Raw genomic sequence first — 17,664 nt, 5'->3', positions numbered from 1 at the left:
CCTTCTTGAAGGATTGATTGATTTGATCTCGAAAGTCTTCTGCACCACCATTCAAAAGCATTGATTCTGTGGTTCTTGGCTCTCCTTGTAGTCCAGCTCTCACAGCCCTCCATGGCTACTGGAAAAACCAGAACTTTGACTCCAGGGGCCTTTGTCAGCTGTCAGTCCACTGCCCATGTTTGCCACAGTTTTCCTTCTAAAGAGTGGGTGTTTTTTCCTTTCAAGACAGTGGTCACTGTCTGCTGTGATCTTTGAACTCAAGCATGTAAATGAAAATATAGTCTCAGACACTGACCTTGGGCAAGTCCCTTCACCTCAGTCCACCTCAGTTTCCTCAACTATAAAATAAGAACAATTTGAGTATTTATATAAAGCACTTTGCAAACCTTTTAGGTACTCTATTGATTATTAATATATTATCAAATATATGTTATCCATGTATTGATATCATATTAGTAACAACAACAAATAACGCAATAATAATGTTACAAATGTTGGCTTTATCTCTTTTTTAGACAGATAATCAGAATTGATCTCAGAATTGAACTTTGACCCTGGTCTGATGACCTTGCAAGTCACTTTCCTTCTGGGACCCCAGTTTGCTCCTTTGTACTGGATGATTTTAATTTCAGAGATAATCTTCTCCATTAGAGTAGGTGTTTCTTGAGGGGCCTTGTTTTTGTTCTGAGTTCTTAGCACAGTTGTATAGTAAGGATTTAATAATTGCTTCTTGATTGATGAGTTTGATTGATCCTTTGACATATGGGTCAATCATTTCCTGTCTCTGCTACTCCTGTTAAAAGGCAGATGGGTCATCCTCTGGGCATCAGACCAGGGAAGTTGCCCACTAAGAGCATGTTTATTTTTTTATTTCATTTGCCTTGTGACAACCAAAACACCAACTCTTTTTAATGACCTCTTTGGGGGGAGTGAGGGGGTTGGGAGTGGTGGTGAGGAACTAGGGCTGATGTTTCACTGATGAAAGGGAATTCTAGCAAGGAAACATCTGAATTCCAGTCTTAGTATGTTGTTCAAGGGCACAAGGAGTCAGATGGCTCTTCCTGTAAGGGTTCCAGACAGGGCTTGGGGGTCAGATCTGGCTCTGAAGTGGTCAATCCAATGGGAACCAGAACTGCACAAAGTAGAAGTTTAATTAATTTGAGAGTGAGGAAAGTGAGGGAAACCCTTTCCAAGGAAAAGACAAAAGTTTATCAACATTACAAACTGGCAGGACCAGGGTATGATCATCTTTCAGTCTTATGGGGACAGTTCTCAAATCTTGGGGGGGGCGGGTCATGATCATTTAGTGCTGCAGAACAAGAATTCTGTGATGGGAACAGGAAGGCAGTCCCAGACACTGGAACAGGGAATGTGAAAATGCCAGAGATGTTATGGCCATTGGCTCTCACGTCCCTGGGAAATAGGGGAGCTGAAATCTTAAATCCTTCAGTGAGCTGCTGGTTATCCTGAACTCAAAGGATTGTTGATATGCCAAAATCAGGGTTGAGCTGCTTGCAGGGCCTTAGGATGTCTCCAAAAGAGTTAACTCTCTTTATTCATTGCAACATCATTATGACCTCTTGACTTTTTTTTCTTGCTTTTTAAACACAGTGACAATTAATTGTATTTGTTTAAAATCTTTAACAAAAAAAGATTTTGTGTATAAAATGTTCATAAATTCTTCTATCATTTTTTCTTTGGGGAAAAAACACTTTAAAGTATGGGAATTGATTTTTTAAAATTACTCTTTTATTTGTCAGAGCATTTTCAAGATGGGGGGAAAAATCAAAGACAGAAAAGGGATCTTACCAAATACTTGAAGGTGCTATATATATATATATATGTATATATATATATATATATATATATATATATATATATATGAAATTGGATTCCTTTTCTTTTTTGTCATTCATGAGTTTCTCCTTTCTCCAGAGAAGTTTGGCTATGTGACAGGAAATTACATGGTTGACTAATTTTGGACACTGGTTGACAGATGAAAAAAACCAGCCATTTCCCAAGTGATGAGGAACCACTCTATTTCCAGAACACATCATTTTTTTAGTTCATTAAAAAACAATTTCTGAGGTGGATAGCAGATGATTAAAGCAATATTCTTTCACACAACAAATTAAAAATCTTTTTGAAAAACCATCTGACACTTCTTAGTTAACCAGGAGAAAAATAGGATTATTAGAACTCTATGTAAAAAGTTATACTAAATCATTGTGAATGAATATATTTGGGTAAAGATGAGAGACTGTAGAATTTAGGTGCAATATGTTACCATCTGTAACTATGAATAGTTTGTATAACTTGTCCAAATTTAATTTCAATGGTCCTGTACTCTAAGACGCCCTTATTTGGGACTTACACGTTTTTGGTACAAAAGTATTTTATTTTTAACTAATTGAAATCTATTTTTAGAAATAATTTACTCTGTATTATGATTTTAAAAGATTTCCCCTACCTACAGTTGTAAAATCAGAAAAAATATGATGTATTAAAAATTCACGTAGCTTTCTACTTTTAGATCATTTAGAGTATTTGTAATTTTTATGAGGCTTCATGATGTAATATTCTGGTCTAAACTCATTTCTCACCAAATTGCTTTTCACTATTTACCAGTAAGTTTTACCAACTAAAGAGCCAATATTTCATCTTTTAACAGCAACAACAATGGTACGATTGCTAGTACTATCATACAAAAATTAATACAATCTTTACTGATGGAGCTCCCACAGCACTCCATCTTCCATCTGCCTGGCTTTGTATTTACTGAGTGACTGCTGCATGCGGGCAGGTTAGGCTAGCTGCTTAGCCGATGGAGCACTGGTCCTGGGGTCAGGCAGACTCCTCTTCATGAGTCCAAATCTGGCCTCAGACGCTTACTGGCCCGGTTGATCCTGGGCATGTCACTTCACTCTGTTGACCTCAGTTTCCTCATTTGTAAGATGAGCTGGAGAAGGATGTGGCCAACTGTTCCAGTATTGTTGCCAAGAAAATCCCCAATAGTGTCTCGGAGAGTTGGACATGACCAAAAATGGCTGAGCCACCACGTGATGCAGGGGCAACACTAAACCCTGGGCAAAGGCAAGAGACAGTCCCTGACCTCAAGGATCTCACACTCTTGGTGGAGATGCAAAAGTCAATACTTGTGCACTAACAGGAGTAATTGAAGGTAATCTCAGAGAGAAGAATTAGAATGGAGGATTGGGAAAGGTTAAAATGATGTCCTGGCAATTCATACACAACCGTGAATGTTTGCCCCTCTTCATATCCCAAGTTTGCAGGGAAGCTAGAGTTTCTGTTATCCTTCTTGATGTAATTGCCCTTTTTTTCCATCATATTATTAGTCGGAAAATTTTTTGTTTCTTGCAACCTAACTTGCAACCCAACTTTTCATTGTACTGAACTCGTAGCCATACAGACATCTGGAGATTTTCTGGATCCTCCCTTTTTGGGATTTCTTCTCAAGCCTCTGTTGTAAAGGCTTAGACCAATGTAATCTTGTTTCACCCTCTGCTTTCCAGAAAGCTCCCCCTTCAGTGATGGCCACCCACAACTCAAACATAGCTGGCAGGTTTGGTGTGTTGACACTGTGGCCATCACTATGTAGTTGTTCTTCATTCTGAGTCATTTTACAGAAATGTATTTCTGAATTCTTCAAATGCATTTCTCCTCCTCCTCCTTTTCCTCCTCCTCAGTTGGAGTTAAGTGCTTACCCAGGGTCACATAGTTAAGTTTCAAGTGTCTGAGTTCAAATTTGAACTCGGGTCCTTCTGACTCCAAAGTCGGTGGTCTATCCATCGTGCCACCTAGCTGCCCCTTGTATACATTATGATTTAGAGTACAGTAACATGCCATTACATTCATGCAACACCAATTGTTTAGACATTTGCCATTTTAGACATTTGACAATAATTTGTTTCCAATTCTTTGCTGCCACAAAAATACTGCAATGAATATTTGAGATTTTATAGGATTTCCCCCCTCCCTTTACTTCTTGGGTCTTCATACTAGCAGTGGGAATTCTAGGTCAAAAGATAGGAATATTTTAGTCCCTTTTTCTAAAAATCACAATTTCATATTTCTTTTCTAAATGTTTGTGCCAATTCACATCTCTCAGGATTCCTGTCTTCTCCCAACCTTTCCAACACTGATGTTCCTTGTTCCCCCATTTTTTTCTGATAACATATTGGATATGAGGGGAAATTTCTTATTATTAGTGATTTGGAGAAATCTTTCCTTTTCCAGCTTGTAATTCTTTTGAGAACCCTTAGTTCATATTTTACAGTCACTTACCTGCTGGGAAAGTTATTTCTAGTCATACACTAGTATTCAGTATATATCTTGGATGTCAGAGGCCCTTTTCAGATTTGATTACAGATATTTCCCCCAGTCATTAGTTTTTCTTATCCTATTGATTTTATTGATGCAAAATCTTTTCAATTTTATATAATCACAATTTTATCTTTTGGTGATCTATTCCTTGTTTATTTAAAATTGATTCCCTCAAAACTGTAGATGTGAAAAGTACCTGCTCTTAATTTTTTTTACATATCTTTTGTATTCAGATTACTTGCCAATTTATTGTGCTATGTAGAACAAGGTATAAATATCATTTCTGCCCAAACTCCTTGTCAGTTTTTCCCAACAGTTCTCATTCTTAGCCAGTAGTTTATATTTCCAGATTTATAGAAAATTGGGCTACTTAATATGATTGTATCTGATTCTTATTATTTGGGCAATTCAGTGATTAATTTTTCTGTTTTAGAACCAATACCAAGTCATTGTGATGATTACAGCTTTACAGCAAAACTTGAGGTTTGGGAGTGCTATTTCCCTTTCATTCCTACTTAAAAAAATATTTGCTTTGAGATTTTTAGTCCTTTTATTCCTTTAAATGAATTTTATTCTTTTATCTAGCTTTAAACTGCCTATGACCTTAAATTTGTAAATGAATTTAGGGAGTGTCGTTTTTATGATATTGATGTTGCTCAACATGGAGCAATGACTAAACCTCCAATGACTTGTCATTATTCATTTCTTTGAAAATATTCTGTAATTGTACATCTTAATATCTCAAGTGTGCTTTGGTAGCTTGCATTTTAAAGTCATTCTGAAGGGTATTCCCTTGAATTTTGTTATTGCTACATGGGGATGATGATCATTTGTTGCCATAGAATTAACAGCATGAAGACATTCTCCTAAAAGCAATTTTTGGATAGTTGGAAATGTGAGGGCCAGTTGGAAACCTATGAAGCAAAGGGAGTGCTCAGATATCTGTCCACTCTCATGGCCAGACCACTGACCACTGGGTGCCTGTCTAGACAGTTTTGTCATGGATGGGAATCGAGGCTGGCCAGTCCTCGGTGATGGAAGGTCCATGAAACACAGCTACTACCCCAGGGGTAGTTTTAAATCTTGATCATTTCTTTAAAGACCAAATGGGAATAAATCATCTTTTAACACGTCAAACTCTTTCTGGGCTTGGGACCAGGTCTGCAAAGGGTGAGGAATTGCCAGGAAGCTTTCTTTCCTCTTTGCTACAGAGCAGGCAGTTATAGAAGGGCAGGCAGGGTGCCAGATAGAGGGGTAGCTGGAGGTGGGAGGCTCTGGCTCCTCTTCTTTTAGCGTGTATTACTAAGGGATCTTTATGGACAGAACTAAGCCTTGAGGAGCTGAGGGCTTGCTAACCAGGTCCTATGAACCGCTAAGTTGTGGTCAGGGCTTATGCTTTGGAAACTGAATCATTCATTCTTCTCTTGGTTCTGATGTGGTCTCCAGTCTGAGACTAGGCCAGATGATAGGAGAAGGAAATGGTATTTCCCTCCTCATGTTGTGGGTCATCGATAGTGAGGTCCTTACCACTGATTGGAGGAGATCGGATGAGTCCTGGAGAACAATGGAAGGGAAGGAAGAAAAGGCATGAGACCAAGAGGATCTCCTCTCATGGGGCCAGTGGGGAGACCCACAGAATGTGATGGGGGCAGAGAAAAGCATCTATCCTTCCCCTACCTACTGCCAGTCATTATCAGCTTCTTTAATCTTCACAACCACCTTGTGATGGAAGTTGAGGAACTGAGGGATGATGACATTCAGTAGGCTGCTGATGGCTTAGAGAGTGGGCTAGAGGGTCTTTGATGTCTGTCCCAACTGAGATCCTCCCTCCCTCCTTCCTTCCTTCCTTCCTTCCTTCCTTCCTTCCTTCCTTCCTTCCTTCCTTCCTTCCTTCCTCCCTCCCTCCCTCCCTCCCTCCCTTCCTTCCTTCCTTCCTTCCTTCCTTCCTTCCTCCCTCCCTCCCTCCCTCCCTCCCTCCCTCCCTCCCTCCCTCCCTCCCTCCCTTCCTTCCTTCCTTCCTTCCTTCCTCCCTCCCTCCCTCCCTCCCTCCCTCCCTCCCTCCCTCCCTCCCTCCCTCCCTCCCTCCTTCCTTTCCCTCCCTCCCCTTTCCTCCCTTCCTTCCTTCCTCCCTCCCTCCCTCCCTCCCTCCCTTCCTTCCTCCCTCCCTCCCTCCCTCCCTCCCTCCCTTCCTTTCCCTCCCTCCCCTTTCCTCACTCCCTTCCTTCCTCTCCATTCACTCACTTTTTCCTAGACCAAACCTTCCCTTAGAAAATAAGTAGAGCTGAGGCAGCCTACTTAGTCTAGACTCATGTCTAATTCTGCCTTGTAGACTGGTAGGTTCCTCCTCTGCCGAGAGCCTACTAAGGCCTTCAGGCCAGAAGGCATTGTGTCTGGGAAGCTGAAGAGTGGCATTCCCAGAAGCCAGGGTTTCTGATCTGGCTGGTCCACCTTAAATCTCCACACCTTCCTCCCTTCCAGTCTGTTGCTGTCAGGAGATGGTGACTAGGGTTAGCTCTTCTGCCTGCCCCTTCTCTAAGAGGCTCGGCAGTGTCTATCATTGGCACTTGGACCTCCCCAGCTTGGTCTGGAAGGCTCTGCAGGGGCCTCTTGGAGCCTAAGGGGCCATGAATGATGTGGCCCCATCTCGTACCCCAGGGCAGTCCTGCTTAGCTTTGTTGACCCACTTGACAGAGGCCAGAGTGTTTGGAGGCTCTGCATTGGTTCCTGACCATTAATCCCTATTTTACTGAACTGCAGTGAAATATTTTTTCCCCCTGTGGAATGGCATCTTCTTGAGGACAGGTCCCTTTTGTTGTTATTGTTAGATGTAGCCCCTGACAGCCTGATAGCTACTAAAGAAATGTTTGTTAAGTTGGATAGAAATTCTCCATTCCAGAAAGATGCTGAAATCCTCTCTTTTTGTATTTTTATATTTTTTAGCAACCTCCAAAACCTCCAAACCTCACCCACCAGGGGTGGGCAAAGTGACTCACCACAGTATTGAATTATACTGGGATATAGACAAGAAAATGCAAAGAAAAGGACCTCAGGAGCAGTGGTTAAGGTTTTCAATTGAAGAGGAGGACCCCAAAATGCACACTTATGGTATCATTTATACGTAGGTGCAATGTTGAATGGTTTAAAGTTCTGTATGGGCTTCCAAATAGAGCGATTTCTAGTCTCCATCAAAGTTAAACAGTCATTTGTTGGGTAAAGAATTGGCAGGCCCTTTTAACCTGCCATTTATAGGAGAAAGTGTCTTAAGATGCTTCCAAATAGGGGCAGCTAGGTGGCGTAGTGGATAAAGCACCGGCCTTGGAGTCAGGAGTACCTGGTTTCAAATCTGGTCTCAGATACTTAATAATTACCTAGCTGTGTGGCCTTGGGCAAGCCACTTAACCCCATTTGCCTTGCAAAAACCTAAAAAAAAAAAGATGCTTCCAAATTAAATACTAATTCAATAGTTACTCTATACTTTGAGAGGCTGTGTGGACAGAGAACTCTCTTTGGAGTCAGACCGGTCCCTGTTATAGTCTTGTTGGGTGACCCTGGTAATTATTAGGACAGAGGGTCTTAACCTGGGTCTCTGGAACCCTTAAGGATCTGAGGGCCAACCTCAGGGGCTCTCTGACCCTGGGAGGGGAAAAAAAGCACTTTATTTTTACTCATCTTTGGCTTCCTTTGACATTCTCTGGGTTCATTAGACCAGCTGCTCCTGGGGTTCAGGACATACAAGTGGTTCAGAATCCTTGCTCTAAAACTGGCAGAATTCTCCCTGGGAGAAGGAGCTCCCTTGTCTGATAAAACCCAAGATTTGGGTTGGAATGAAGGACTTGGGTCATTAACCAACCCTTAGACAAATCAAGAGTTGGTCTGAGAGGTGGGTCAAGCTTCTCCTCACTTGGGCCTTTGAATCCTCCCATTGATTTTTTCCTGTGGGATGATCACCTGACCCAGCCCGAATCATCATTTATCCAGCTGACAGGACTGGGGAATAGAGCCAAGAGCCAGCACTCCAGAATGTTCATTTTAAACACAGATACGTTCTTCTGGCTCTGTTTTTGGCCAAATGTCTGTATCCTAGGAAAAAATATGATGGCATGCAGATACATTCCAGTCCCAGGTGCCCCGTGGACATTCAGTTCATCCTTTTTAGTCAAGATTTAGAAGATAGATGGGACAACCTCAGTCACCACAGGGCAGATTATTTTATAAGCTAAGGCATCCCTAGCCATCATTTAGTTTCTATTTTCATCTTTATTTTTATCAGACTCAGCATTTCTTTGGACTAAGGAAGACGTCCAAAGGAAATTGGTACCCATACCTGGGGTAGAACATTGGGGGGCATGCTGCTTAGGTCTTATACATTGATACATTGGGAGGCTTAGTTCCTGAAGCCCTAAGAAGGACTTCATTCTAAGAGGGAGGGGCTTCCCATTGGGCAGCTCCATAGGGGACACGAGTCACACCCACCTGAAGACAGAACTTGGTGAGGGTTAGAAGAGAAAACATGAGCAACATTCAGAATGAGAAGAAGCAAGTGAGCCTCCCAATAAAAGAGAATTTGGCCAGTGATTTAACTAGCCTCAGCTGGTATTGTGCTGGGCCCCTGGTCGGGGAAGGGCAGGCGCCCCTTCCTCTCCTCTCCTCTTCCTCTACCCCAGCATCCTCCCACTGCCTCTTTTTTCCTTTCCTCCCCCACATCTTTCCCTGGCCCAGCCCCATGTTCTGGGCTGAATTGCCTGGTCAGCTCTGGGGAAAAGAAGCCAGGCTGGCCACTAGGTGGCAGGATGGGACCACCTTAATCTTGACCACTGGCTCAAACTCGCTTTCCTCTACAATGGAGGTACCAGGGATGCTGGAGGATGGTTTGGGAGAGACTGGCTGCCCAGAGAGCTTGTGCTAAAGCAACTGCCAGCCTTACAGCCTCCATGGACCAAACCTGTTCCCCTCCCGACTCACCTGCCTCGATACTGGGGCCAGCCCTTGAATCACTCGGCCTTGACCGCTGCTTCTCTTTGGCCTCAGCTCCCACTCCCAGCCTTGTGCCAGCTCAGTCCTTGGGTCACTCAGCTTTGACCTCTTTTCCTTGGGTGAGGCTCCCATTCCCAGCCCCATGCCAGACTGGCCTTTGGGTCACTCAACTTTGACCACTGTTTCTCCTTGGCCTCAGCTCCCGCTTCCAGCCTTAATCCAGTTCAGCCCTTGGGTCACTCAGCCTTGACCACTAATTCTCCTTGACCTCGGCTCCCACTCCCAGCCCCATGCCAGTCCGGCCCTTGGATCACTCAGCCTTGACCACTTCTTGGCCTTGGCTCCCACTCCCAGCCCCATGCCAACCTGACCCTTGCCCTATCCTGTGGATTCTTCCTTCCTAGGCATCTCTCCAGGCTTCCCTTGACTTTATTGGGCTCCAGATAGGACCTTAGAGGACTTCTTGCCTCACTTGCTCCATGAATGTCCTGACTCTTCTCATGATCTCTGGGAACCCCAGGTCCTCCAGCCCCACAGCTGCAAGCAAATGAATCATCCTCAAACTCACTTTGATCCCATCCCTTCTCTGCTGGCATTAAAGGCCTTTCCACCCTTTTTCAAGCTACAGGAACCCTCTGCTCTGGTCAAGATGTCTTGCTCATTCTTCTACTTTTCTTTCTATGGTGCCATGTCTCACAATTATGAGATTGCCCCCAAAGGGCCCCAGAAATGACAGTCCTGATCTCTCGTGGCCATGTCCACATTCTAACCTAGCCCCAATACTCGGGCTCAGTTTCTTGGCCTCCCAACCCTTCCTGCTCAGTTGGCATTTTCTGCCAGTCACTTATCTTTCCATCAGATATGGCCCATCTCCCCACTAAGCCCAAGATAGAGTCAGGAATAGCTGTGTCCCCTTCTGTCAGCCTCAGTTCTCAGAGTAGGACCACCTTTGACATGTATGCAGAAGACATTCAAGGATTTGAGAACCTGTTGGATTCCTCCAGGGAAGTGGCCCTGAATAGACTTGGGGAGCAGTTACCTCCAAGATTGTGGCTTCCTCTTCCCTCTGATAAAGAGAGTTTTTTGGTTCATTTGACAAATGGCCCCTGCTTCTCTCCTCTGTGCCTGGACCCCAAGGGGCAGCTCTGTGTTTCTGGGGATCCTCTTCAACTCTTGTATTTTGGGGTCACCTTGTGAGGAGGGTTGTTTGGTGACCAAGACCCTCTGGCAACATCCAGTTTATTCCACTGTGCCCTTGTGACAATGATCTTGGGTTTGTAATTGGATCCATAATGGTTCTCAAGCCTGAGAGGTCTGGTAGCGAATCTCTAGGTTTGACAGATTTCTGTAGATTGTCTTCTGGATTCCAAAGCGTCTCCTGACCTCACACGTCGAAGGATTTCCTATTTGTTCTTCAAAGATCTTTAAACTACCACAGGTCATCTCGAAACTTTAGGGGACATGTTCATTCAGCCAACCAGTAGGGCAGCTGATGGCATATGGAGGATCTAGGCTTGGAGTCAGAAGGGCTGAGTTCAAATTTAGTCTAGCTGTGTTACCTTGGACGAGTCACTTAGCTTTTCTTTGCCACAGTTTCCCTAACTCTAAATGGGGAGGATCATACCAGCAACTGGTTCTCTGGAATTCACTGAGATAACATTTGTAAATGAGCTCTTTACACAGTGCTGGCACAGAATCCCTTCCCTAAGTGCTGAGAATACAAAGAAAGGGGACGGACAAGCAATGAGGAAAATAACCTGCCCGGAAGCTCTGTACAAACAGCATCTTCCAGGATAGCAAATAAGGACCAAAGGGAAAGATTAGGACTGAGGGGGTTGGGAAAGGTTTCCTGTAGAAGAGGAGAATTGGACTGGAACTCAATGGAAGCCAGAGTGGCTGGGAGGTGGCAACAAAGTGGGTGGCTGCTAAGGGTGCCCAGAGGCAGGAGAGGAGGGGACCACTTGGGCACAGCTAGTCTTTCAGTACTTGCAAAGGTAAGAGTTTTGTTTTTGTGCATTTGGCATTTTGGTATATGACCAAGATCTAGATTCAACGTACCTTCCTTCTCTTGATTCTTTGGTTCAAAATTGTCCCTTAATACCAGTTCTGATTGCTAGGTCTCTATAAGCTGTTGCTTTTGCTACTTTTTTGTTCATTATTTTTCTTTTGGATAGGCCCAGATTTAGGACCTAGGGTCCTAGATTTCGAGCGAGGCCATTTACAAACCCCATCCCCCTTCTTGGGAAAACTGGTGTCCAAAGAGTTTGCCCCTTCAAGTCCTTGAAGTGCAGATTGTGAATTCCAAAGTGTGGTCCTGGTCTCTCTTGAGTGTCTGCTGGGGAAGGAAGAGAAATCTAAACATGCAGTGGTTTGTCCAGGATGGGAGCTCTTGAGAGATGATGCCAAGCCAGCTAGACAGTTCCTTACTGAGAATGGCATCAGGAAAGAAGAGGCTTCTGGATACAATGCCTTTGGGCTTTGAATGCCAAGGGAAGAAAACCTTAGGGTTAGGAATGGAAAAGGAGCACACCAGGACTGGGGAGGCTGGGAGGCACCCCACTCTGGCTTTCCAGAGCCCTGAGGTCTTGAGACTTGGGGGAATTAAGACATCCCCCAGATCATCAAGGGAGAACAAGAGCATCTTGCCTCTGATTTTGGGAAGAGAGCCCCAGACCATCTCATCTCACTTCTCTTGTTGGTGAAGTCACCTTCACAAGAGGAGCCCATCACTCTTTCTTTCCTCCCTTGCTAACCTCCCATCAGGTTCTAGTCTAGAAGAGTCTGAGCTGATTTTCCAGAACCGTTCTTGTGTGAGCTTGGTGGTAGGAAAGTTGAGTTCTCCTATGTGGACGGGGCCTCTCTTCCCCGGAAGGTTGGGAGCTCATTGCAAGGAAGGCTCCCAGGACCTGCTGCTTTTTCAGCCCCTCCTCCTTGACCAGAAGACTCTGACTCCTACCTTCTTCATGTATGATTGGTTATGATGTTCATTTTGATCCATAGTGACAAATATTATGAAGTGCCTACCATGCTTGGTAGAGACAAAAAAATGAAGCAGTCCCTGCCCTCAAGGAACAGAATTGCCTTCTATGGAGAGGAAGCTCTATGTTGTTATTCAGTCATTTCAGTCATGCCTGACTCCTCATGAGACTATTTGGGATTTTCTTAGCAAAGATACATAATAGATTGTGCCCTCTCCTTTTTTAAGTCATTTTACAGATGAGGAAACTGAGGCAAACAGAGTTAAGTGACTTGCCCAGGGTCACACAACTTGTGTTTGAGGTTGGATTTGAACCCAGGAAGGTGAGTTCCCTGACTGTGGACCTGAAACTCTATGAAGCAGTTCCTGTCCTCAAGAACCAGACATTTTTATGGAGGGGAAAACTATATGTGTTTTTCTTGTTCATTCAGTTGTATCTGCTTTTTATGACCCTACATAGGGTTTTCTTGGCAAAGATACTGGTATGGTTTGCTGTTTCCTTTTCCAGCAAATGAGGCAAACTGTCATTAAGTGACTTACCCAGGGTCACATAACCTGGTGAGTATCTGAGACTGGATTTGAACTCAAATCTTCCTGACCCCAGGCCCAGTGCTGTCCCCTGAGCCACCCAGCTGTCTTCAACTGAATGGGTACAGTAAATATAAGCTGAAGGATATTGTTTGTAAAAAGATAGATGCTCTTTCAGGGAGGAAATTGGGATTCCTGAAAGCACAGAACTGCATCTCCAAAGCAGTCCTGCTCAGTCTCTCTGCCTTCCGGCAGTGGTGTTTCTCCACTGATGTGGATGAGCCCACAGCCACCACAACCACACGGCCTGGGGGGCAGTGGGCTTTATCCATTTGGTTCTTCCTGTTTCCCTGGTGATTATGGATCTTGGTGAGGGGGCTTTGGAGGGATCTGGGCCCGTTGGTCTTGAGCACTGCCACCAGAAACCCCTTCTCCCTCTCCCCCCAACCCTCAAAGATCCTCCTTCCACTGCCATCCTCCAGGACAAAGGTTTGAAATAACCAGTAGATGTTGAGCAAAGGGGTCTCTGATGCTCTGTCTCTTCCAGAGTCTCCTGTGATTCCATCAGAGGCTTGGAGTTACCTTGTTGGGAGAGAGTCAGGATGCTGGCTGCGAAGAAGCATGCCAGCTGAGAGTTGTAGGATGCCATCATGGGACTTGTGGACCGCTGCACCTTCTCAATGGTCTTTTCTGGTGCATTATTGGTGAAAGCCCATCTGTTCTTTTCTTGTGGGTGTCCTAGTGAATACAGAACTGGATATGAAGTCAGACATTTTCCAGTTATGTCATTTAACTTCTCTCTGCCTCAGTTTCCTCATTTGTAAAATGGGGGTAATGATAGTACCCATCTCCCAAAGTTGTCATGAGGATCGAATGAGATAACACAAGTAAAATGTTTTGCCAACCTCAAAACTCTACACAATAGCTATTTTGATTGTAAATCAAATTTGTTCTTGATATGTGTTGATTATTTTCATAAAGATTTCCTAGAGATGAGGGAGTCCAGTACTGAGTTCTGTACACAGCAGTTACGGATGATCTTCTTTCCCGTTTTTCTGGATGTGAATCCAGGACTACATTTTATCCTTAGAACACAAAACCCATCCTAGATTTCTAGAATTGGGAGGGATCCTTAGGCATGGATCAATTCATTCAAAATGGAGCCATTTCACAGATGAAGAAGCCAACGTCTAAGAAGTAAGCACTACTGGAGGTAAATATTTTTATTTGTGGGAAAAAATCCAAGGTACAATACAAATGTGTAAGATTTAAGATGGTGAGGTCCTGGGCTCAATAACTTCTCAGCACATGTGAATTAGATTACAAAACATTATTCAACATTTTTCTTTCTTGTCTCTAGGGGCTTTGCAACAAAATATATTGTGGAAGGTCTGGAGCCCCAAACATTGTATAAATTTCGATTAAAGGTTACTGAGCCCACTGGAGAATATAGCTATAGTCCTGTTGTGGTGGTATCTACGACCAGTGAGTAGGGACTTTTTCCTGCCCTCTTGACCTCTGTTAGATGATTGGGGATGACCGTCGGCTTATAAGCCAAACAATTCCACTTATTTGGAAAACAAGTCATCATCTTGCTTCCTGACCAGACTTTGAGATGGTAGGAGGAAGGGCAGGCTTGACCTTGGAAGAGTTGTCTGTGAGAGGACATGGTCTGTGGGAGGTGCAGAAATCCCTAACCCTGGAGGGTATGGTATCAGGGAGGGCATGGACAGTGTCTGGGGGTGGGAGTTGGGGAGTAGACCCTGCTGCTCCAAGGTAGAGACAAGTTTGGTCTTCCTCCCCATGGATTTCTGAGCTTGTCCTCACTTTATCTCAAGATATTTATATCTCAAGGGAATTTCTACCATCAACAACAGGCTGCTTGTTTCTTCCATCAGGATCTCCATTGAGTAAATACCTAGAGAAAAAGGTTGGGGGAGGGCTTGAGGGCTAATGGTAGCACCGGGCAGTGGTTCTGAATGGGAAATACTGGGACCTGTATTTTTTTTAAATGAGTTGGCATTTATAAAACTCTGAATGACCTCTCCAAGATACATCTTTCCAGAAAAGCTGCTGATTGGTATTGGGGAGGTGTTGGTGGAATCCCAGGTCCAGACCCCAAAGATGTGACCTCATGGGATCTTTCCCAGAGCCCTACTGGTGATGTGGCCAATCCTTGGTCACACACAGTCAGTCCATGTCAGAGGCAAGGCTCCATGCTGCCCCTGCCTTGAGGGGGGTTGGATGAATGATCACTTCCCATTTCACAGGGCTGACATTTGTCTTTAGTTGTTTTTAAAGTCTTCTTATGGCGTCTTGGAAAATAAAGTCATGTGGATTGTGTCAGCTGCAAAGAACTTTGAGAGAGTTTGTAAGTTTTAAGTGGTGAGTTCCATATTGTGAAATGGGAAAGGATGATTTTCAACCTCTTCATCTTATCCACCAAACAGTATTTCCCAAATCTTAATTCAAACCAAATCCCCTTCTCTGGAAGGATGCTGCCAAAGTGAGGCCTTGATGGCTGGCCCTTTTCCCAGTTGCAAAAGGCCTCGGTGTGATGCAGTGCCGCTCTGGGGATTCCCAGGGCAGGTGTTGGGGCAGTGACCTGGTCAGCTCAGAGGTTGAAGGACTGGGGCTAAGGCAAGTCTCCTGCCCTTGGGGGTTAACTTTTTGCTATCTGATTCCATCAGAGGAGCCTATAAGTATCGAGCAGTTCCATCGAGCTGTAAATGTGAATGATGAGGACCTACTTATCCAGATACTCCAAGGAGGGTGAGACAACCATCTCAGGGTTTTGGTTTCTTTTTTGCTTTTCTTTTTGCCCTAAATCCCATAAAATGCTCTTCCTGATGCCAGGAAATACCAGAAACTGCCTGAGGCCACTTTTGTGATTTCTCTAGAAGCCTCAAAGCCTCTGTCAAGAGGCTCCAGAACTGAGCTGGGTTGAAGGGTGCAGGTACAGATTAGGACACAACCTAACTCCAAATCACTATGCAAATAGGATATCTGAGTCAGTGTTTCCTTTGAAGGAAGCACTTCCCAGAGAAGGTCTGATGGCCCCAAAGAATCACCCAAAGAGAGGAGAGTGATTTCTAAAAGCTCTAGTGAGATTTCTAAATGGAATATCAAATCGAAATTCTTTTGGAACCAATAGAGCAAAGAGCTTTAGAGGATGAGTCATTTGAGAGAGGAGGCTTCTCTCAGCCACAGAAGAAAAGCATTTATTTCCCTAAATCTCATCAGTTGGGGAGCTGTTCTCTTATCTGCTCATGAGTTCCTGCTCTGGAATGCTCTGGTATCCATGGGCAGTGGGGTGGGGAGGAGAGACCCCATCTCTAGGAGAGCAAGAAGGACCTGGGCAGAGACCCTGTAGGACTCCTATGTTCTGCTCCATTAAGGAGGGTCTACCCTCTCCTGGGTGTTAATCTGAGTCCCCAAAGAATATGAAGCAAAGGTGAGACTGGGTCAAATCAATCTGACATCAGGAAGCAGAATGCCTCCATTAAGGGCTTCCATCTCAAGTCAGAAACAATTTGCTTCTTGGTAAATCCTGTGTCAGGCAAGTGGATGACAAAAATCCAACAATAGAAGGGCTTGGGGTCCTATGTCTTGTTGGCAGCCACCTGTTTGCAGAGGAAGCTGTGATGTGATAATTCACATGTTTCTTGCCTTTTTCTTTGGAAGCCATGTTAAGGTTGATGTTCCCAATAAGCTTGGTTTTACTGCCCTGATGGTGGCTGCTCAGAAAGGTTTCCTACGGTACGATTGTTCTTACTGTCTTCCTCTGGGTGGCAGGTGGGCTTCTTCTGGTGGGTTGGGGGTGGCAAGGAAACCAGAAGGGCAGAGAGGGATGCCAATGATGAGGGGAGCTTGTAGCAAGATGTCAATGAAGAGGGAGTCCTCTGGCTTCTCCTGGCTATCTTTAAGCTTTAGTCCTTGAGACATCTGGAAATATGAAAATCATTCTCCCCAAAGAAGGACTTTTCCTCAGTATGAGCTTGGAGAGATAGCCCATCCCTGCATTTTCTTCATATTTCTTTAAAAGGTAGTCATGGAGGGGCAGCTAGGTTGGCGCAGTGGATAGAGCACCAACCCTGGAGTCAGGAGGGCCTGAGTTCAAATACAGCCTCAGACACTTAATAATTGCCTAGCTGTGTGGCCTTGGACAAAGTCACTTAACCCCATTGCCTTGCAAACCCCTCCCCCCCCAAAATTTAAAAAAGTAGTCATAGAGAAAACCAAAGATAACCAAAATGTTCTGCTTCATTCAGAATAGTGAAAATCCTGATTAGTAATGGGACTGATGTGAATCTGAAGAATGGAAGCGGGAAGGACAGGTGGGTGAAGAGAGGCTACTCCTAGGCATGGATGGGGCTTCCTGGATAGCAAAAATGGCAAATATGATCCCATCCCTGTTGAGCTTTTGTGGCCCTTCCCCTGGCAGGAGCTTCTAGTCCATTCCCAGTCAAGTCGTTTCCCTTATTCCAGTGCCCACCCTACCACATTCAGTTTGAACTCCTCATGCTGGCCACTTTCTGCTCTGGCCCTGCCTCCATGTTCAGCCTTCAAACTCTCTTTCTATATATGCCCCATGCTCAAGTGAAATGGATCTATTCAGCCTGCCTTATACATGGCCCCCATTCTCCCACCTCTGCAGCTTTGCTAAGGCTTTAATTCTGCTGCCCTGGAGAGTCTCTGCTTTTCCCCATTCAATGTTTTTAAAAGTCTACTTGGGCTGTCCCCTCCACCTCCACCCTGATTGTATGCATTGGATCTCTTCTTCCATGAAGAGTCAGGACCACTTTGTTTGGATGCTCCTCATACCACTTCCATTGCCAGGA

General features: G+C 44.4%; 1 protein-coding gene across 7 annotated transcripts in view; it reads left to right on the top strand.

Moving 5' to 3' along the window:
* FANK1 (fibronectin type III and ankyrin repeat domains 1) overlaps positions 1 to 17,664 on the top strand; it is a 59,575-nt gene that overhangs the window by 35,869 nt on the left and 6,042 nt on the right. For 4 of the 7 annotated variants that reach the window (XM_074232183.1, XM_074232185.1, XM_074232189.1 and 1 more), the window contains 6 exons: positions 7,285 to 7,462; positions 14,184 to 14,308; positions 14,662 to 14,733; positions 15,514 to 15,595; positions 16,508 to 16,582; positions 17,095 to 17,160. In XM_074232183.1, coding sequence (XP_074088284.1) covers positions 7,285 to 7,462; positions 14,184 to 14,308; positions 14,662 to 14,733; positions 15,514 to 15,595; positions 16,508 to 16,582; positions 17,095 to 17,160 — 598 coding nt within the window. The remainder of the gene's footprint in view (positions 1 to 7,284; positions 7,463 to 14,183; positions 14,309 to 14,661; positions 14,734 to 15,513; positions 15,596 to 16,507; positions 16,583 to 17,094; positions 17,161 to 17,664) is intronic. The other 3 variants (XM_074232187.1, XM_074232186.1, XM_074232184.1) reach the window with 2 other exon arrangements.

This window comes from Macrotis lagotis, chromosome 4, assembly GCF_037893015.1.
Source record: "Macrotis lagotis isolate mMagLag1 chromosome 4, bilby.v1.9.chrom.fasta, whole genome shotgun sequence".
Lineage (NCBI taxonomy): Eukaryota > Metazoa > Chordata > Mammalia > Peramelemorphia > Peramelidae > Macrotis > Macrotis lagotis.
Note: the sequence above shows the minus strand (reverse complement) of the source record. Positions and strands in the feature narration are given on the sequence as shown.